The sequence below is a fragment of the Nakaseomyces glabratus genome, chromosome B (genome assembly GCF_010111755.1).
Source record: "Nakaseomyces glabratus chromosome B, complete sequence".
Lineage (NCBI taxonomy): Eukaryota > Fungi > Ascomycota > Saccharomycetes > Saccharomycetales > Saccharomycetaceae > Nakaseomyces > Nakaseomyces glabratus.
In genome coordinates, this window is record NC_088952.1 from 165,784 (window position 1) to 186,972 (window position 21,189).

Genomic DNA, 21,189 nt, shown 5'->3' on the forward strand with positions numbered 1-21,189 from the left:
TTGATTTAAAGCAAGTTTATGATGTATATAAGTCGAACTGCTACAACAGAATTATCATCTGAACGCCAAATTCATCGCAATTGTTGTGAAGAAAAGAAAAAAAAAAGAAAATTTAAAAACAAAGACAATATGCGATGAGCAGTGATTTATTTACTTGTTACTCAAAGTGAATCATTACCGAATAAGACTCAAATAGGATCAGAGTTATTTTTTATTTAATAAGCTGTGCTTGCACAAAGCGATTGAAAGTTTTTTTTACTTATTTATTTACTGACCGGTCTTAAGAACTATGGTGAAAAGCGCCAAGAAGACTGGGACGCAAGATGTCGATGCTATAATGAAAATGAATGGTACCAACCTTCCCTCTGAAAGACCAAAGTTTGATATAGATGGCTTTAGAGCAACTAAGAGGCGACCTGCGGGGACATCAAATATGTCTAGCACAGAATTGGAGCTCTACAACAAGTTTGTAATGCCAGCTCTAGATGAGACCTATGAGGATTATCTGGTTGGAGAAGATAGTACTATTGATGTTGACTTTCTGAAACGTGGTGAAAAAGATATGAGAAGATTTGCAGAAGGTCTAGCAGGAAAATTAACTCAGGAAACTTACACTTTACTTATGAACAACAACTTAACAATGGAAACTGTGATGAAAGCGATGAACATATGGCCACCAAATGCAGCCGAAACAAAATATTCCAATTTAATAAAACGGTTTTATAAGGATAAGGAAGGAAATATTCGAGATGCTAAAGTGGATAATAATATTGTTTTGGAGCCTGATAAACTTTTTAACTTAATTCTAACTGCACATCTAAAAAATGGCCATCTGAAAACAGCTGTTTTGTTTCAATGTCTGAGAGAGGTATATGCAAACTGTACAAGAGATTTTGTACAAACAGCATTATTTTATTGTAATCGCTGTAATCCGGATAGGTACATTAAACCAATAGAAAAGGTACGGCATAGAAATATCAATGAAGAGTTACTACCCTTAGAAAGAGTACACATAGAAGTGTTTGCTCCGTTTGAGAAAGAAGAAGGAGATATAAAGCAAGAGGATAGTCAAAATCCATACATAAAGATTGAAGGAAAATATTCTCATGTATTTTATTGTAGGGATTTTAGGACTAGATATGTCTGGTGTTTCCCGCTTAAGAATATGAAATTTAAAACATTAGTTGACAACATTGCTACTTTTTTTATGACGGTGTTGTATGATCCACCTATATTTGTTGAGTCCTCAACTATTGACAGGGATGATTTAAAGGAGATATTTGAACTGCTGGCCTCGAAATACGGACTAAAACTTGGGCTGGGATTTGCCAACTTTACCAAGTTTCATGCTCAAGGCATAAAGAGATTCAAGACACATTTGCACCGGGCAAAATCCGAATGTGCCGATGATTGGCTCATGTGTTTAAAACAAGGCACTTACTCTGCCAATCGTGTAATAGAAAGACAACTAGGTAAAGCTAGTAATATCTTATTCACAGAACTAATGGGCCAATTCGAGAGGGATATGAGGAAAAAGAAACTAAAATACATCGAGCAATCCTTCTCCGAAAATATTAAGACATATCCTAAATCAGGAGGTTGTATATTTATTGAACATGTTCAGGACTACGAGAAGACAATGGAATCAATCGATCGTACAGGTACTTATAAGAGCGGGAGAAAGGCTGATCAATTGCCAGCAGAAGACACACCAACTAGCCACGAACCAGTGGCCAATACTACAGCAATTAATAACAGATCAACTAAAGCAAACAAACTAAATGGTCCGAACTTGAGGAAAAGGACTAAAGAGATCACTGAGATACCAATGAGTGACAGTGACGATGACGAACCAAAATCAAAACGAAAAACAAGATCAAGGACAAGGACCAGAAGATAAGCCTATAATGTATAAGAGAACATAAGTATGATGAGAATTAATAATCTATTTTGTAATAATACTTCAAAAGCATTGCTATATTTATGACATTTATATTCATCATATATGACGAACGTGCAGGGTGTTCAAGCCTTTGAAGTGGCCGGGTTCTCAGTTCAAGACGCATACAAAATGACTATGACAACGATATTTCGAACATACTTTAGCTCTTGAATGCTATTATACATAGTAAACAGGTCGGTTTTTGTTATAAATTACTTAGCGTTAGTTTGCTACTATCGAAATTTTGATTAGAACAAAGATGTTCAAATTTGGCATAGGGCTTTTCAGAAATGCACCAGTGACTCTCAAACTAAACATACAAAACCGTCCGATATCTATGCTCTCTTCCTCATTTGGTGTTCTGAGACCAATGAATCTCACACCAGGTAATGGTATGATTGGAAAAAACTCTGTTAGTTTGATTAGAAATGAGATCAGTAGTGGCACTTCCTTTTCATCCATTCTAACATTATTCCCACTACAAAGGAGATGGAAATCCAGAGGTAACACATATCAACCAAGTACATTGAAAAGGAAAAGGAAGTTTGGATTCTTGGCAAGGATGACCAACAAAAGGACTGCAAAGATAATAAAGAGAAGGAAAGAAAAGGGTAGATGGTACTTGACCCATTAAGTGATGAAGAACTAACTGGAGAAGAATATTTTATTCTTTGTACAGATGCATAGACAATTCAATGTTTTATTATTCCTAGTGTCTCAATTCAAGCTGTAAATAAATATTTTGAGTGTGCCATATAATTACGTAAATATAATTTCAGAAACTAACTAACAGTATTACAACATTAATGAGGTTATCTGTATTGAATTTGGAATGTTAATGTGAGTGCATATTTACATGCGTATTTCTATTTACAAATTGCGATGTAACAGTAGTAGTAAAACATGAATGAGTCAAAATATCGTTAAGACATTTATTGGAAATCGATCACGATACCAGGTCCTGCTGTGGTCGAAATGGTTGTTTTGCCCAGTATACTTGGCTTTTTGGCTACTTGAGAACTAACACTCTGCTTGAAAGCGTTTCTAACAGCAATAATATTCTCTAATATATCTCTATCACTGAAATTGCAACGACCAACACTAACAGATAATGAATTACCACGTTGTCTGAATGAAACTTGTCCTAAGTTTTCTTCAATCAAAGAATCTAGGTCCTCGCCAACTGTATTTTGGTGTTGCTTCTTTAAGTTTGGCATTAAACCCTTTGGGCCTAATACTCTACCCAGCTGACTAGCAATTGTTGGAAAAATTTCTGGTGTTGCAAAAACTTTGTTCACGCCGTCGACCTTTATCTTACCGCTCTTGATGTCAGCAATCATATCTTCTCCTCCAGCAATCTTGACTTGCTTCGAGTATTTACTCTTCAATTCATCTAATTTTTCCTTGTTAGAGCTAAAGATTGCAATTTTCATTTGTTTCAGTGGGTGGGGGAACAATATATTTCCAGCCAATGCAGCATTACCTTTGTCAGCGACAACAAGGGTAGTAACTGTTATTGTTTGATGTTGGGTAGGTCTTCCAACCTCGGCGGATCTTAGATATCTTAATGCTAATGGAATAGGCATATATAATGGGTGTATATTGGCTGGCTTCTTTGCCTCAGCTTTCTTCAGCGCCAGTCTCTTCATTTCTCTCTTTTTGGCTTGTTCTTTTGTTAATGTTGGGGCCGCAGCCTGAGGGATTGGGGCAGCCTCAGTTGCCAAAAGACGTCTCCCAAACAATGCAGAGTTAAAAATAACCCTATTGGCATTACAATACCTGACCTTGGAACCAATTCGTAGCATCTTTGTATTCGAAAAGCAATCAAAATTCTTGGCTAAAATATGAATTGTTCACTACTCAATATGGATTCGTGCCAATATGAAAAACAGCCTTATCACGGAATGTATAGTCTTGGTTAGAAGGACAGTTGAATCAAGAGAATAGGTCCAAAAACCAAGAGAATTGCGACCCAATATTCGTTAGACCAAAATATTGTTTCAATTAAACTTGTGATTACTATTCTCCATGGCCCGTCCTGCTCAATTTACGATTTCACGAAGCGGTTTTTTGAACTGTTATAAAACAATACTTACCCGGACATATTATTGGAACTTGATGGCAATATGACATACTGAATAGCTATTATCGTTGATTCCATTACTAGATATCGAGGAAAAATGGTTTGTTAAATGTCTATAATTGTTATATATGATAATGATATATGCCAGAGGATTTTATTTCCTTTTTTTTTTGTTCTTCAGCTTGTTTTCAAAATCGATCCATTTGTTTGGTATTCCCAAATCATTCAAGTAAGACATGATAAGTTGCCCATGAGGGCCTTGCACTTGCACTTCTGCTGTTTTCTTTGCCGATGAAGTGGTCTCACCAATTGTCGTGGAACCGCTACATTTTTTACGTATATCAGCTGCAAATTCCTCGGGATCGATTTGGAATACTTCAAAGTTAGACACTTTTGTAATAACTTTACGACCAATTTTCATCTCAGTAACAATATTGATTTTTGGTGGTTCCCCCTTCAAAGGCGTCTTGGTTAACGGTGTTTGCTCATTGCCAGTAATTCTGAATAAGTGATAATTCTTGTTGAAATTGTTTTGCAAAACTGGTTGTAATATGTTGGCTCTTGGAATTACTCTACTTTTCGTAGCCTGATCCTCTTTCTTTTTGTATATCATTGTCATTAACATATCATCCACCAGTACACATTTCTTATCCTTCTTATCTACTAAATCCTTCATGGTGATATACTTATTGATGAGTTCTTTGATTTCTGGTTCCATGTATAGCTGTTTCAATGGGACCTTATTGCTAGAAATAAAGTCTTTGGCAAGGTTTATAGGTTTGTACAGAGTAACAATTTTGATTGTAGTCTTGGCATTACCACCTTCACTTCCTGTGTTTGAACCTTGATTACCAATGACAGGGTATGGTAGAAATTGTTTGATTTCATCTTTATCTTTGTTAACCTCCACAATCGTAAGATCATCACCAACACCTTTCAATTTCAAAAAACCTTCCTTCTCAAAGTGCTTGAGAAATTTTGCGGTCTTCTTCCATGAACTCTTCTTGATGTTCACCTCCGCAAGATTTGTTCCTTTGGGTAGATTATGGTTGATATGATTTGAGACAAAATTTGACGCTGAGGTAGGAGTCTCTAATTTAGTATCCTGAGAAATAGTATAATAAAGTGCTCTAGTAATAAAATAATCAATGTCCTCTAACCTTAATTCGTCTAGGACCTCAGCCATATCATCCAGGTTTGATTTCTCCTTCTCTGTATCACTGTTAGACTCTACTTTTGTCTCATCTTCATGTATATCCGCCTCCAGTTCTAATTCTTCGGAGCTACTGCTTTGTGTTTGTAAGAGCTCTGCGGGGGGCTCCTCTTTTACTTTGAAAACCTTAAAGAGTTCGTCTTCCAAATGATGAACAATTTGCACTGCAACACCAGTCTCACCTATAACCCTCGTAAAGCTTGGCAAATTCATTTGAACAATACCTACAGCAACAATTAGATTAGGAGTCCTTTTGTCAGCAATGCCACATACAGTGCCTACAGTTAGCCTCTCGTCAAATGGTGGTATAGTACCAGAAATCATCAAGTTTGCCCCATTAAATATGTGATCTTCTAAAACAATTGAATGAGTTAAAACTACTGGAATCAAATTAGGACATCTCCAACAAGCCAAAACTGTCGGGTACAGCTTCTCATCATGCTTCTCCTTGAACCAAATTGGTGCATTGCCCTCGTCTGTATAAATGGTACCTATAGTGGTGATCCCTTTAAAGTTGGTTTGCTTTATAGTATTTGAACCAAAGCTGTATTCCTCGTTGCTTGTTTGTATTCTACACTTTTCTTGTAACTTCTTCCTTTCGGAGTTCTTCAGATTGCTCAGCGCCTTGATATGCGGTTCTTTTTTGAACATTTCCTGTGTCTTTTGGTTTTTATAGGGATTATATGCTAAATAGAACTCAAAGTCGCCACCTTATACTGATAAACTGATAACTTAAACATCTATAATGTCTTATAATACATCTGCAAAAAATTCCTCGATGAGCTAAAGTAGTGAAAAATAAAAATCAAAAGCTTAGCAGCGATGATCTAAGTTAAAGTAGCACAGACAATGGTATATTTTCAGCACGTAGGTATTAGTTGCCTGAGTAAATTGACACCGATATACTTCTGAACAGCTGGTATAAGGTTGCCTGGTCTGTGTTTTGTATGAGGCTGAGGTGACCATGGGTGAAGATATAGTTTTGGATCGTTTTTTAAAGTACAACCCTAAATATGGTCTATTTGGAATGAATGAGGATAACCATTCTCTGGTGATTAGGAGAACAAGTGATAATGTTGGAATTGTGAAGATAAATGTTCGGAATATTGTTCTTTTATTGGATTATTTTTGGGATCCTATTGATGGTAAATATTTAGCGCTGTTTCTTAAGGATGGTAGTGTCAGGATATATGACATATTCAATGGTGGTAAGCTTATCTCTTTTCTTAGAGTCCTTCCCGTGGTCTTGGGATCCAATAAGCCCAGTTTAGACTGTTGTTTGTGGGATAGAATTATTATACCGAAGTCAGGATCCTCTGAATTGAGAATACCCAATAACGATCTTACAGAAAGCATGCCGACACTAGTCAAATTTGTGCAGGACGCAAAGCAGATTGATATTATACCTAATAGAAGCATCACAAAACTATGGAGATCAATTGGTAACAATGAGAAGAAGGTAGTAGATGTTCATCTAGGATACAGTTGTTCTAGCGCGCAGGTAACAATATTGATTAACGGTGAATACCTGATAGAAAAATCAGTTAGTGATATTAACCAAATACAAAAAAAAATACCTATCAGTCTTAATAAGAAGGAATTTTGTGAAGCAATCTATGAGATACATTTTGATGATTATTCTAGATTACAAATTGACTTAACAGGTATTTTACTGAATGATGATAAATTGGATTTGATAGAAACACAAATTAAAATGACTAATCATTTCGATCTTATTAAAGATCATTTCAACTTGATAGAAAAATCGGTGCTAGCTCCATATTATGAATTTCTGGAAAGTATTGGTGGCATAAATGACTTGGATGTACTAGAAAGATTATTCTTGATCGGTGAGTTAGATACAAAACTTGGCAATTGGTTCAAAGAAACTATTAATGAAAAAAACCTAAAAAAGTGGTCTCGATTAGGAAACGAATTTTACTCCAATTTTAAGCAAGTTTTGATTATTGTTTTTGTTCCAATATGTGAAAGACTGATGGTGTTGACTAACAGAATCAATGGAATGATAAAAGGTATCGATTTGCAAGAAAGCCAGGAAACTTCTTTATTGGATATTAGTGAATTGCAGTCTTTCTTGAATTTGGTACTAAAACTCTTAGCAGAATTAAATGAAGATGAGACATATTTTAAACAGGATTTTCTTCCTTGGCTTACAGATAAAGTATATGAAAGCATTAACAATGAGTACAAAAGTGTATTTTTTAAGGCAGAATATGGCAATAATAAGAGAATTCTAAATATAATAAAATATTTTGAGGCTACAGTAATTGAAATTGATTATTCATTAAGAACACATTTAAACAAACTTAAAGATGAAAATGAGAAAATAATCAATTTATTTCAGAAGTTTTCAAAAAGTAGCTTGAAAACATGTTTGTCGGAATTTGAAACCAAGTTGTTCGAACCCAAAAAGGCTGTAAAATTACTAGCTTGTGAAAAAATATGCAACGATGTTTGTAATTATGTGCAGGTGCTAATGTCTAAAGATTATATTCTGGAAATATTATTGGTAGACGCCGTTACAGGTACTGTTTTGTTGTCGGAAAAATATAATAGTATCCAGAACCCGTTTGGTTACGAAATAACATTAGATAATATCATATCATGTACGTTAGTGGGCACCGAAAAGGTAAATAAAGATGATACATACATGCAAGACATTCTTGCGGGAGGAAATTCATTGGTTCAAGAAAATGATAATAAAATAGAGATATATGCAGTGTTTGGAACAGCACTGGATGTTGATATTGAGAACATAATTCAGGTAAAGCTTCATCCGCCTAAAATATCATTGAAATTAAGAACCGCTTAGCATTTATTATATGAAGAATCAGAGATATCTGATTTCACTTAATTGTAGTTGCTTTTGGCAAACACAATGATAGTAATGATTAGGCTATGGTAAAAATCAAACCGATATTTTTCTTTCGGTTGATTCGGTAGGGACATAAGATCTCGATGTAGCACTAAATAGCAAGAATTAATAACGAAATATAAGTACCGTTTTACTTAAAAACAAATTAGTATTGTGTTGGTACCATTTTTATCTGTTGCTATCATTAATGGTAAAATGTCAATATGCTCTGTAATATTGCTGAGACATATTTCTCGAGAAATGTCACCAACCAACGAACAAAGGAATTTTTGACCAATGAGAAGGCGATCCTTGATATTAATTGTTTAATTCGAATAATGTAAAAGAAGTGTCTATTGAACAGAGGCAGTGCACTAGATTGCTGTGGGTTCATTGTTATCGAGTTGCACTATTGCACTATACGTATATTAATGAGGTCTCGCTGCCTCTCCCCGCAATCCCCCACTCTCTTCCTCTTTATTTCCGTACCAAAGACAAAGCAAATTATAGCACATTTAGCCATCTTCGATAATTTGTGAAGACAATGGAAGTTTACCTAAGGATCCTCACAAGACTTTGTCATTGTAGATGTAAGGGCACGGATTGTTCCCTTGTGTTGCCCCGTAAAGCAATCTCTCTGAGTAATCCCCTCCCTTGTAATTGTCCCTTTGTCTTCTTCAATTGGTTTTGCAGCCAGTATACCCTGTGGTAAGGATAGGAAGGGCAATCTTTCCCCTTTGACCTCTCTTCCCATTATCTCTAGTCTACATTAGCAGTGGTGCATACAATGGCAGTATCGGTTATAATGGGGAGCTCCTTTTGTAGTTGACTTGCTTTGTTGGCAGAGCCATGGACCAATCCCATTCATCGAAATAGCAATAATGAAATTGCTACTGTAGGACAAAAAGAAGTGCTAGGGTGGGTGAATTGCTATTAATCCACCTTATGCACTACTATTGATAACTGTAGGAAGGGGTTGAGACAAACACCTATTCGATTTGCACAGCCTATTGCATTTTAGTATTTCCTGATTGCTATTCTAGCGACAGGTATCATCCTCTGACAGAAATCAAGTTTCGAAGGTATATATAAAGAAGAAAATGTAGACACTTCCTGTTAAGTTTTCGAATTTGTAAAGACTTTCCTTCTTCGATCTTTTATGGTTTTTTCGATATTATTTAGATACTTGCAAGCCATCAAATAATATTACAATTAAATCACCACTTAAAAATGTTTAGATCAGTCGGAATTAACAGAATGAGATATGTCATGAACTCTAGTATGACAAGATCGTTGTCTTCTACTGCAAGGACACAAGCTCAAGGCCGTATTGGTCCTTCTTGGACTATTGCTGAAATAAAAAGATTAACACCTACACTTATTGGCTGGGCGTCATTTCTAACAGTTACTTTAGGCTGGCCATTTGGTATTTACTTCTGGAAAAAGCCAAACTAAAGGATTTAAACAAAATAGAATAGTAATAAATTATAACAGCGTTTCAATATTCATTCCAACTATAGAAGGACGAGACTGGGTTAAATTTTTGAATCTCAAAGGGCATACATGTTTTTTGTTGATGCTCACGTCCTCCCCAGCCCCATGTACTATTTAACATTCTTTAGGTTAGGTTAATATATTTTCAGTATAACTAAACTGCATTAGAATAAATAAAATTTAATTAATATTCAACATATAACGTTTTCAAATCAAAACATTGTTCGATTGTTGATAGGTGAAAGAGGATAATATACGTCCAATTATTATGAAGAATGTTTAGGCCTTTTGTTTCATTAGTTGGAGTCGAGTTAATCATAAAAAGATGATAATGCATTTCGTATAATTCCCTTTTAATATATTTCGCCGAGAGTATTATGCATATATAAGGTTACATTTGCGGCCCGAGCAACATAATTTCTTATTTTGAGAATTTAATTTTTATAAGATGAAATAACAAGTATGTCGTATGCAGCAAATTATGTTTCTTTTCCTGATGGACGGGCTTTTGGTCCCCAGTTCTTGGTTGGGTTTTCCTGGTATCTAACAATTTTTAGTTTTCTTAACTTTTCAATGCTACCACTGGTTTCATTAGGTGCAAATGAAAGTTTTTCACCATATAATTGGTCGTAATGTTCTTTGTTATCTTCTAGGTATTTCAAAATTCTGTATCCAATACCCTTTTCCGGCATATCTTCTAAGTTTCTGCCTTGATAGTCCTCTTTGTTCTCATGACATTTTTTCATCACATACCAGATTGCATCCCATGGAGCATTAGTCTTAATTGTAGATGGTTGAGCATGAGTCAGAGAGCATTCAAATCCAAGGGAACCTAACCCAGCAGCAATGGTTTTCAAAGCTGGAACCTGTAGCTTAATTAATGAAGATAATGTGTTCGGACTGAAATAAAATTGTGATCCGTCATGATTCAGTTCGTTCTTGGCCAACGTTAGCATACCTTTAATTCTCTCCTTTGTGCCATAAACGGTATCTTTCTCTTTGAATCTTTTTTCGTTAATCTTTAGTACTTCCTCAATAAATTCATGGTTATGAAGTGGACCTGCGTACATTGGGCCAGCTAGAAGGCTTGTTCCACCACAGAATTGACACTTGGAGTCAATTGGTGGTCCTTGAGCAACAGAAAATTTGGTAATTGTCTGCTGCTTCTTTTTTCTACTCTGTTTATCAACTTTCCTTCCCAATTTTTGATTTGCAAAAGAACCGCATTGAGAACAATGGTATGTAATCATTGTGTTAGACTGCAGTTCTTTGACCTTGATTGGGCTTGTCTTCACTTTAACAAAAACACGAACGTAGAAGTCAATACTCAAGGAAAGCAATGGCTCAACGTGCTTTTTGTATTTAGCGGCGCTTTGATTAAGTAAGTTCAACACTAAACGCAACGCACTTTCATGTGTAGCATCATGGGAAACCATATTGACACCACCATAAAGAGCAAAGCACTTCTCTGGGTAACCATTACCTGCCAGAACAGAGAGATCAGTGCATGTCACTAGCATTAGGCCGTCTTCTTCAATTGATTGCAAAGCGGCATCGATAAATGGGGTAACAGTACCATATGGATCAAGATCAATCACATGGTACTTCTTATTATCAGACTTGTTTCTGTACATCAGGACATTAGCATCATCTTGGTTAGCAGTTACAATATCTTGCACGCCATTGTAATCAATATTCCTTTGAATGGATTTCACTGCTGCAGGCAGCAGATCATTGGCGATGATCTCTTTGACATGCGGGATCTCCTTAGCATACCTGATGGCTCTTAGTCCTGTGGCGGACAAGGCTTCCAGTATCGTGATGTATCTGTGCTCCTCGTCCTTGGGATCCAGTTTACGTCTCTTGGCTTCGGGTTCCGATGATGTCCTCTTCCTCTGGCGGTGACTCTTCAACTTACTTCCGTACAGATGATCCCACGCCTGTATGCAAGTGACACTCAGGTCTCTGTTGAACTGCTGGATCGGGTTGTAGAACACTTCCTCTTGCTTAGGGAACAGTATGTCGGCTTTACCCTCGGTAACAATGGTGAAATCACTTGGATCAACGGCCACTGCTGGCAATTGACCTTTGAAAAGGTTGTTGCGCACCTTGGAAAAGGCAGCCTTCAACATAGCAGACATGGTTGCGACAGTTTGGGTGGCTCTGGTCTGAATCGCTCGCAGTTGGCCAGCATACTCTCTTATAAAGAGCTCATCGCAGCAATTTTTCAAATCCCGATGCCCTTCGAAGTTTGCAAAAAATTGAAAAATTTTCTATACAAGGACTCACAACTTGTATGGCTAAGTGTGTTGGCATCGGCAGCATCCGCAGTATCCGCAGCTACATTGGCACAGCACTGCATTGGCGCTGGTACTTAAACTACTCGAACCCCCAAGAGACCACACTTGAATTGCCAGTGGTGCTTACTATCTAAGCCCGCCGCGCCAGACAACTCGATGGGAATCGCATATATAGAACAAGTTATTTAGTGGTAGCTATTAATTTGTAGTCAGACGATATCCATTGTCTAAATGAAAAATGACTAGACAGCAAAACTGGATATGTGTTGTGTCCAACAGTCATTTTGTATTGGTTCTCTTTCTTGCGTAACGCGTTGTTTGAAATTTCTAGGAAATTGAAAAGAGTAGTAACAACTATTAAGGATTGGGAGGTAGAACTGGGGTCAATTGTATACTTTTTGAGTTGGCTACACGGGTATAAGGAACCAGAACAGAGTTTATAGAGATACAGCGATGCCACCAAAGGGCTGGAGAAAGGATGCGCAAGGTAACTATCCCACCACTTCTTATATGAAGGAGCAAGAGAATGTGACGATGCAGGATCTGTTATTCCCCAGGAGTGTGATCATGGCGCTGGCTAAGGAAGTACCTGAGATGCAGCAGCAACAGGTGCAGGTGCAGGCGGCAGAGAAAGGTGAGCCTGTGGAGAAGACGCCCGCCAAGAAGCTGGTTGTCACCAAGGATGCGTCGATGGCGCTGCAACACAGCGCCACAGTGTTTGTGAACCACCTGCTGATGTACGCCAGAGAACTAGCCAAGGAGCAAGACCGCCGCAGTTGCAACGTCGACGATATACTCAATGCTCTGGAGCACATGGGCCACCCGGGCTTGAAACCGCTCGTCGCCAACAGACTAGATGACTACCAGGAGGCGCTAGAGTGGAAGAAACAACTGAAAGCACAGCTACAGATACTGAACGGAGAAGCCGAGGAGGAGCCCAACGAGCTGGGCACATACGACCACGACAACGAGACGGACGATGAAGAAATAAGAGACGAGCCTGAAAAGAAGCTGAAAGTAGAACCCTAGTGCAAAATAAGCCTATCTCCTTTAAGGAACAAGGAAATAACTGTATAATAGCTATAGAACTAATCTGTAAACACTTATAAAGGCCACTACACACCTTCCATCGCAAGTATGGCGTTATTTTAATAATATGGCGTTATACTGACATAGCGTTATAAGTCACATGTCTAACAATGTCCTCAAAATTCTATATATAAGAAGCAAGAATGCTAGTCTCTAGAGCAGAGAGGGCTTGGATAATGTCCACAGATGGGTTTGTCCTCGCAAGAAGTTCATGAAACAAATATTCAGAAGTCAGTCTGGCTCTTTCACCCCCGCATTCCCTTTTCAACGCTTCACTTTTCCTTTCTGAATCCCATTGGGAATTGCTCATTGGAAGGGGGGGTGTTCGCTGTTGATGATTATTGCTTGCAGCTAAATTTAAGGGTCCTATTAGTGTGTAACAAGTTATTAGCATTACATCGACTTTCGAAATCCACAGTATATATATCTTCGAATCCTGATCTCTATATAGCGAACGTTTGCCAGAACAGTTGGCAGCAATAAAGACCGCAGTGAAGCTGAACCAGGGAAAAACCTTATGGCTAGCTCACAATTTCTTTTGAAAGGATGTATGGAGCTGTTTTAATGGATTCAGATACTAGAAACAATGAAGGCAAGAGTGGCAGGAGGCGGGACTCTGTGTCCACGACGCCCAGGATGTTCAGCACCAATACGGAGCAGACTGGAGCGCAGATCGACACTGCCCGGGAGAAGCATTCCAAGAGCTCGCAGCCCAGGGTGTTCCACAGGAAGTCGCTGAGTGGTTGGGACTTCATGGAGACTGTAGGGGCTGGCTCTATGGGTAAAGTGAAGCTGGCTAAGAATAAGAACAGCAACGAGGTTTGTGCTATAAAGATAGTTCACCGCGCTACAAAAGCGTATATGCACAAGGCGCAGCAGTTACCACCACCAGCAGATGAGAATGAGGCAAAGGAAAGGCAGAAGCGGCTGAATAAAGAGATATCCAGGGATAAGAGGACCGTTAGAGAAGCTTCATTGGGTCAAATACTGTTTCATCCCAATGTTTGTAAGCTATACGAAATGCAAACGCTATCTAATCATTACTATATGTTTTTTGAATTCATATCTGGAGGACAACTACTGGATTATATTATTCAGCATGGCTCCTTGAAGGAGAATCATGCCAGGAAAGTTTCTAGAGGAATATTAAGCGCTCTTCAGTACTTGCATGCTAATAACATTGTGCATCGGGACTTGAAGATAGAAAATATCATGCTCTCCAAGACGGGTGAAATTAAATTGATTGACTTTGGGCTCTCTAATATGTATGATCCTAGGAAAAGTCTGCAGACATTCTGTGGCTCACTTTATTTTGCAGCTCCCGAGTTATTGAAAGCACATCCCTATTTGGGACCAGAGGTTGATGTTTGGTCTTTTGGGGTAGTATTATATGTCTTAGTATGCGGGAAAGTTCCATTCGATGACGAAAATTCAAGTGCACTTCATGAAAAGATCAAAAAGGGGAAAGTCACATATCCTCAGTTTCTATCAATTGATGTAATCTCATTACTTTCAAAAATATTGGTGGTTGATCCACAGAAGAGGGCTACTTTGCAACAGGTTGTAAATCACCAGTGGATGTTGAAAGGATATGATTTCCCACCACAGTCTTACCTACCAAGAAGGGTTCCTTTAACAGTGGATGATATTAACATTGATGTAATTAAGGAAATGTACAGATTTGAATTTGTTGAGAGTATTGACGCAGCATACAAAACTATTATTGATATAATAACCGAGCCCGAATACAAACAATTGGCTGATCAATATTGGGAATTGGCAGACAAGTCATCTTTCTCTGAAGATTCAAAGTTTTTTACAGATGACTTCAAAGACCCTACACAGGCATATCATCCATTGATTTCCTTATATTACTTAACCTTCGAGAAGATGCAACGTGATGCAAAGAAAGAGAATAAAGATTGGCTATCTACCAAGAGTTCTGAGATAACAAATTCTGATGTTGGGTTAAACAAAGAATATAAATTTACTCCCAAGAAGATGGAAAGCATTCAGAAAGAGCCTAGCCCTTCGGAACTTTTAGAGGAACAGGGCAACGTTACACCAGAAGACATATCTCCTCAGATATCAAATGATAAAGAACAGTCTCCCATTGCAGGTCAAAGTGGCTCAAAGGCTCCTAGGTCAAGTATTAAGGCTTTAACAAACAGAGCAGATCAATCAGCGCAAGTTGGAAAAAATGCAGGTATTAGTCCAAAACCTTCGGTAGAAAACACAGAAAAATCAGGATTTACAAACATATTCAGGAGATTTTCCCAACGGCACCAACGTCCATCTAATATTAATAATAGCATTGCCAGCAAGAACAATAATATTCGCACACACACTAGAGCTGTATCAGATTATATGTCAGTTGCTCCAAATGAACTTCAAAAGCCAGTGGAAATTGTCAGTCAAAACTTACCAGATCTACCTACAGATGCAAAATTGATTATAGAAAAGACTAGGAATAGCTCAAAGAATAAGAGCGACGAAAATGAAACCTTACAACCAGTGCCACACGCCAAGGGGAAAAAACTGCATCCAACTGCAAGAGCTAAATCTGTTGGTCATGCTAGAAGAGAATCTCTAAATTTCACAAGGCCCGCTGTGGTTCCACCAAATATGGCTGATATAGAAGAAGTGGTTGATACAGGATTTCTGCAAACGCCAGATGAAGAAAAATTGGTTAAAGATAAAGCATTTGGAGAAGCTTTATCTAATACAATCGTTGAAGATCTAACAGATGATGAGATTTTAAAGGAGGCATCAAAGGCTCCACCGGGGAGCATGCCATCTATTGATTATCCACGTACCTTATTTTTGAAAGGATTCTTTTCTGTCCAAACTACTTCCTCTAAACCACTCCCAATTGTACGTTATAAGATTATTTCAGTACTTAAAAAACACAACATAGAATTCGTTGAAGTTAAGGGCGGTTTTGTATGTTCTAAATCCCCTACAGTTACCATTTTGAATACCAAAACAGCTCCTGAAAAGGTTGATGTTTACAGCGGATATGATAATGATGATACACCTGACTGGTCTTCTCAACAGTCACCTAAAAGTATGAATGACGCTCGGTTAGTATTTTCTGACTTGGATAAGAGTTCTAATCCTCATTTGACTGAGGGACATTCAAACTCTTCTTTGAATGACTTTGAAAATGATAATTTATCAGTTGGAGGAAAAGGTGATTATTTAGATAATATTCAGGGTCCGAGGGCGAAGGTTATGGATAGGGCGCCTATTAAATTTGAAATTCATATTGTGCGTGTCAGAATTGTGGGCTTGGCTGGTATACATTTTAAAAAACTCTCAGGTAATACATGGATGTATAAGGAACTGGCTACTAGAATTTTACATGATTTGAAACTCTGATATGTACTTTTCTAATGATAACTAATGATTCATTTGAGTACATTACAAATGAGTTCGGCGTTAAATTACTTTTCTGCTGGTCAGGAAAGGAAATCGTCAAGTAATTAGGTATGTTAGATTGTTATGTATGTTTATTATTATCCCTTTCATAATAAAGAACTCGTTGAGCGTCACTATGTAGAGTATAAAGTGTATTTGTACGGAATGTATTTAAACCAGTATTGCAGCCTAACATACAGTCAGTAGAGTAGCTTAGGAGTTTAATAATTTTTCGAGCTTTTCATTGGCCTCTAATAACCCTTTGATATCATTCATTACTAGGCCTAAGAGTTTATACTTTGGTATTCTTTTATCCAAATTTGGATGTGGGGTTTCTATTAATTTGATTAGATCATCAAAAGCATTTTTTGAATGGGTTCTTCTGAGTTTTTCCAATCTAACATGCTTCCATTTTCGTACTTTTGCCATATCGTGTCTAATATCAGCGGGTATATCATCATCTGATATTACAATACCTGGGAGCTCAATATTTTTTGTAGGATAATCCTTCGGTACTGGTATTTTTTTTATTTTATGGTTTGTTGTAAGATCCGTATTTTTATAGTCTTCTCTATTATGGACAATGTCAGATGAGTTTGAATTTTTATGCAGGGTTGAATTAATTCTATTTTGTGTCACATCAATAGAAGAATTGCATTTGTTATTATTTATAATTTCAGCGCTGAGAATGTTGCCCTTGTTATTCATATCCTCATGCACAGCTGCTTTGTCATTTCCAATTTTGAAATCTATATCATTTTTATCATTGTGGAAAGGATCAGATGCGACCAGGTTATCTAAGAAGTTCTCTATCGCATGTGATTCATATGAACTTAGTAATTCTGGACTTTTAAAGTGATCATCTAATCCTTTCTGAGGAAAACCGAAATTGTTATGTAGCTTTTCCTGGATCATTGGTGGTATTCCAATATTTTGATGATTTTCGAAAGGCTGAGAAGTAAATATTGGTGATCTTGTTAGAAAGTTTTGGCTGATCGTAGGAAGATGTGGACTTTCGGTTAGAAGTCTTTGTGGGCTGGTCAATTTCGATTCGTAAAAATGAGGTAAAACACTACCCTCAAATCCAGTATGTTTACTCCTAATGCCATCGAAATTATAATAGGACTTTTGATTGTTACTTATCCCATGGTTCGTAGTATGTCCATCCAAGCTGAACATTGACTTTGTATGATTATCCGGTGAAAAAAGAATATTATTATCGTGAGGTGTTTTGATTAGGTTTGTATTGGCGTATTCATAAGGTGTTGTGTTACTCATAACATTAGGTGTTGCAGGTTTAATAGGATCTAAAGGAGGTAAGATATTTGCAATAGGAGTACTTACTTCTTGCTGTCTTGGACCCTTGTGCATAAATTGTAATGGTTCTGATTCTTCTAATGTACCGCTTAACATCTGATATGCTGTCTCAAAGTCAATATCATTACCCTGTTCGAAAAGATCAAATAGATCCTGACTAGAAGAAACTCCAGATTTCTGATGATCCTGCATCATTTGGTTCGTGTATTAAATTAAGCACTCACAAAGGGACTTAATTAGTCATTTAAATTCTGCCGTTCTTGAACTAGAAAACTATTCTCACTAGTTCTCTGTTCTGTTCTAGTTGGTAGTACTTGTCGGTCACAATTGATAGTTTTGGTAGCCAATGAATAAGGTTTTAACTAATAAGCTAACAATGTACCAATTGCCTATCGACCTGATCCCTAACTTTATTAGCGAAATATACGTAATTATGGCTGCTTGACGCACCGACAACCCTCCTGTTCCCTTCGCTAACAGCACCGATAACTTGTTATCTGATGTATTGTTAGTTATATATACGGATATCGATATCTTAATTGTTCAATCCTGTATCATTCAACCATTCAAGTCTTGCGATCAACCATATAAATTCACATGTGAGTGTAATTTCTCCCTTTGTTTGTTAGCAGCATTTCCAATTTTTTTTTTTTTTGCAACTTTTTTTTCAGACGGGCGATAGCTTAGGCTCATCGCAAATGCACGATCACATGTGAAAAGTTAGCATATTTAGTAGTCCGTTGCTGTAAAGAATCCAAGTCAAAGTAATCGAACTCTTTTCCTCAGGAACAGAATATGACAATGCTCCATGGGTCATTCTTTTGCAATTGTTGAGAAATTGGGATTAGACAATTGTTGTAATTTTCTGCATGTTAATGAGAGTCACCTTTGGATGACTGTTAGTCAGCCAAGAATGTTGTCAACTGAGAAGCAAAGTCGGATGGGTTATCCAGGAATAAGTTGTGGCCGGCGTTTGGTATATCTATATATTTTGTTTCACCGTTGAATATCTGGGTCATGAGCTTTCCACCGTTTTTATTCATCCAGTCGTACTGGCCATACATCATGATTAATTTCGGGACTTGTAGTTGCGATACATGGTCAAGCAATGGATCCCTTGCTAGTAAGGAACTTGTCAATAATGAAGTAAAAATTTGGGAAGTCTGTTCTGGTAAGCCTCCCCTTCCATAGAATGTCTCGAAGGTGTAGTCTTTGTAATCAATTGAAGGTACTCTGGCGTATGCAGACCGGATGTAGTTCCAACATAGCTTTGCACCTATAGGGCCTAACCACCTTAGTGGTTTCAGTTGTTTCTGGAAAAGATAGTCGTTGAGCTTGAATTTTCTATCATAAAACATAGAGTTACAATCGTTCCATTCCCTTTTGTAAATTGTTCTGCTATGGAACTCATTGTTAATTGAATAAATATTTCTCTCAACACCAAGAGGAGAGATCAATCCTAAGGTGTTGATATTAGCAGGGTATTTTAGTGCATAATTGAAAGATAAATAACCGCCATAAGAATGAGCAACCACGTTAATCTTGCCTAGCTTATTATCAAGCCTCCATTGCTCGATTCGGTCGACATAATAGTCAAGCAATTTCTGTAATACGTACCGGTGATGAGCAGAATCAATAACATAAGGCAGCTGAAACTCGTTGCCATCATCAATATTTTCTATCTTTAATGGTAATGGTTTACTAACTTCTAAATCAAGAGAAGGTGTAAATGACAAACCATTCCCTGGTAGATCAATGGTATACAAGTCCTTGATGTCTCTGTTCAAGTATGGTATGCTTCTAAAGAAGGCTGTTGAAGTTGCAGCATAACCATGTATAAGCACTGTTGGTGTCCTGACCTTTTTTGCTAAATTGTTGTGGAAATGCCACTGATTGATCTCATCGAAGAGAATTTTGTTGCTGCTATGTCCTGCAATTTCAATATCGCCCATGATGCGACTCTGTAGCATCTTTAGCTTGTCAAAAGTCTCCTTCTTGGTCTTGAACAAATGACCTGCCCAAAGCTTCCATCCCGATCTTGCTTCATTGTTATCAGTGCTATTGGCAGGTTTAAGTATTCTGGAAATCACCCTGGTTTCAAGGTTCTTTTGTTGCTGGCACAGTCTCAAATAGCTACTGAAGTGCCTGACCTGCGAACTATTTCTAACCATTGTACATTAATCTTGGTGTCTAGTCTCTTTTATGGACTAATAAATATTATTGAGATGTTTTTGTTGTCTCACGTCTATTTGAATTTCGATGTAGAAGTCAATTTAAAGGCTTTTTGCAAAGTAATTTGTCTTAAAAGATCGATCGATGACTACATCAAGCCATTCACAATTGTAAGTACTAAACAGCACAATGCCAATATATGGCCAATTTAAGAGATGTTGTTATTTCTAGTATTTATCTTGGTGGTTTCCCAGGTGGTGTTGCTTCTTTTGTCTCCCCAGTTTAGAGACAAGTTTATATTCAGATGGTACTATGATGAAGTGTACAAGCCCATGATACTGGACAATAGCAGGTATCGAATCAAGTTTTATGTTGTTCCTGTCTTTTACCTGTCTGTTTACAGTTATATGGTGTACATTTTTTACTCAAGAACATTCGCAATTATTAGTCCAATGCTGACATCAATTGAAACATATGTGGTAATACCATTAATGCTGATTTTACCGCTCTTTTTTGGATCCATGTCAATGATAATAAAGCCAGATTCATCGAATGCCCATCAAATTGGAAGTGAGAAAAGATATCCATACGATAACTTATTATACTTCCCACAACATGAATGCCGAACTTGCAAACAGGTGAAACCTGCCAGGTCAAAACATTGTACAGTATGTAATAGTTGCATATACCTGGCAGATCATCATTGTGTATGGATTAATAATTGTGTTGGTATGGGGAACTACATGTACTTTTACTCATTCCTGTGTTCAAATCTTTTGCTTTTGAGTTACAGTTTCATTAGACTCATATTTATTCAATTTAACAAGTCTGCTTACAACACAACACCCACTGGGGAGAAATCTTTGCTGATATTATCAATTTTATGTGGCTCATTTACTGTAATACTGGCTGTATACTGTTATTTCGTGTTTGAATTAGTGAATAGTGGCATGACTACCAATGAAAAGGATAAGTGGCAGATGGTCCATGATTATATAAATACCGGAGACTTAGTGAGGGACCCAGAAGGAAAATACTTCATTAAATACCAAAATGGTGGAAATAATTATGAGTTTTACAGTACGGATTCTTATGATGGCACTCAGTATACAATTGTCGATTACTTTACAGTGAAGTCACCAGCGGAAATCACGAATATTTACGATAAGGGCAACTTCATTAATAATCTGAGAGAGTTCATCGGGTAGTTCTTCCCATTTATATAGTTATTTACAGGTATCTACTATTTATGCATCTAATCAACTTCTCGATTATCATGATTCA

General features: G+C 37.3%; 12 protein-coding genes across 12 annotated transcripts; 7 read left to right on the forward strand and 5 right to left on the reverse strand.

The window, feature by feature from the left end:
- Nucleotides 1–289: 289 nt before the first annotated feature.
- Nucleotides 290–1,900, forward strand: FOB1 (replication fork barrier binding protein FOB1; the record flags this gene model as incomplete). The annotated part of the gene is made up of 1 exon (XM_445046.1): nucleotides 290–1,900. One exon carries the CDS (start codon nucleotides 290–292, stop codon nucleotides 1,898–1,900), a length of 1,611 nt encoding a protein of 536 aa, XP_445046.1.
- Nucleotides 1,901–2,201: 301 nt separating this feature from the next.
- Nucleotides 2,202–2,576, forward strand: MRX14 (mitochondrial 54S ribosomal protein bL34m; the record flags this gene model as incomplete). Its single annotated transcript, XM_445047.3, has 1 exon — nucleotides 2,202–2,576. One exon carries the CDS (start codon nucleotides 2,202–2,204, stop codon nucleotides 2,574–2,576), a length of 375 nt encoding a protein of 124 aa, XP_445047.3.
- A 298-nt stretch (nucleotides 2,577–2,874) lies between these two features.
- MRPL1 (mitochondrial 54S ribosomal protein uL1m) lies at nucleotides 2,875–3,747 on the reverse strand (the record flags this gene model as incomplete). Its single annotated transcript, XM_445048.1, has 1 exon — nucleotides 2,875–3,747. The coding sequence occupies one exon, from the start codon at nucleotides 3,745–3,747 to the stop codon at nucleotides 2,875–2,877; it is 873 nt and encodes a 290-aa protein (XP_445048.1).
- A 432-nt stretch (nucleotides 3,748–4,179) lies between these two features.
- On the reverse strand, nucleotides 4,180–5,889 carry TMA64 (Tma64p; the record flags this gene model as incomplete). The annotated part of the gene is made up of 1 exon (XM_445049.1): nucleotides 4,180–5,889. The coding sequence occupies one exon, from the start codon at nucleotides 5,887–5,889 to the stop codon at nucleotides 4,180–4,182; it is 1,710 nt and encodes a 569-aa protein (XP_445049.1).
- A 313-nt stretch (nucleotides 5,890–6,202) lies between these two features.
- APC4 (anaphase promoting complex subunit 4) lies at nucleotides 6,203–8,071 on the forward strand (the record flags this gene model as incomplete). Its single annotated transcript, XM_445050.1, has 1 exon — nucleotides 6,203–8,071. One exon carries the CDS (start codon nucleotides 6,203–6,205, stop codon nucleotides 8,069–8,071), a length of 1,869 nt encoding a protein of 622 aa, XP_445050.1.
- Nucleotides 8,072–9,343: 1,272 nt separating this feature from the next.
- COX26 (Cox26p) lies at nucleotides 9,344–9,568 on the forward strand (the record flags this gene model as incomplete). The annotated part of the gene is made up of 1 exon (XM_002999470.1): nucleotides 9,344–9,568. One exon carries the CDS (start codon nucleotides 9,344–9,346, stop codon nucleotides 9,566–9,568), a length of 225 nt encoding a protein of 74 aa, XP_002999516.1.
- Nucleotides 9,569–10,086: 518 nt separating this feature from the next.
- TRM1 (tRNA (guanine26-N2)-dimethyltransferase) lies at nucleotides 10,087–11,748 on the reverse strand (the record flags this gene model as incomplete). The annotated part of the gene is made up of 1 exon (XM_445051.1): nucleotides 10,087–11,748. The coding sequence occupies one exon, from the start codon at nucleotides 11,746–11,748 to the stop codon at nucleotides 10,087–10,089; it is 1,662 nt and encodes a 553-aa protein (XP_445051.1).
- Nucleotides 11,749–12,360: 612 nt separating this feature from the next.
- On the forward strand, nucleotides 12,361–12,936 carry DPB4 (DNA polymerase epsilon noncatalytic subunit; the record flags this gene model as incomplete). The annotated part of the gene is made up of 1 exon (XM_445052.1): nucleotides 12,361–12,936. The coding sequence occupies one exon, from the start codon at nucleotides 12,361–12,363 to the stop codon at nucleotides 12,934–12,936; it is 576 nt and encodes a 191-aa protein (XP_445052.1).
- A 606-nt stretch (nucleotides 12,937–13,542) lies between these two features.
- On the forward strand, nucleotides 13,543–16,377 carry KIN1 (serine/threonine protein kinase KIN1; the record flags this gene model as incomplete). The annotated part of the gene is made up of 1 exon (XM_445053.1): nucleotides 13,543–16,377. One exon carries the CDS (start codon nucleotides 13,543–13,545, stop codon nucleotides 16,375–16,377), a length of 2,835 nt encoding a protein of 944 aa, XP_445053.1.
- A 252-nt stretch (nucleotides 16,378–16,629) lies between these two features.
- INO2 (Ino2p) lies at nucleotides 16,630–17,928 on the reverse strand (the record flags this gene model as incomplete). The annotated part of the gene is made up of 1 exon (XM_445054.1): nucleotides 16,630–17,928. One exon carries the CDS (start codon nucleotides 17,926–17,928, stop codon nucleotides 16,630–16,632), a length of 1,299 nt encoding a protein of 432 aa, XP_445054.1.
- A 704-nt stretch (nucleotides 17,929–18,632) lies between these two features.
- GVI51_B01859 (uncharacterized protein) lies at nucleotides 18,633–19,904 on the reverse strand (the record flags this gene model as incomplete). The annotated part of the gene is made up of 1 exon (XM_445055.1): nucleotides 18,633–19,904. One exon carries the CDS (start codon nucleotides 19,902–19,904, stop codon nucleotides 18,633–18,635), a length of 1,272 nt encoding a protein of 423 aa, XP_445055.1.
- Nucleotides 19,905–20,120: 216 nt separating this feature from the next.
- On the forward strand, nucleotides 20,121–21,113 carry SWF1 (palmitoyltransferase SWF1; the record flags this gene model as incomplete). Its single annotated transcript, XM_445056.1, has 1 exon — nucleotides 20,121–21,113. The coding sequence occupies one exon, from the start codon at nucleotides 20,121–20,123 to the stop codon at nucleotides 21,111–21,113; it is 993 nt and encodes a 330-aa protein (XP_445056.1).
- Between the last annotated feature and the right edge of the window lie 76 nt (nucleotides 21,114–21,189).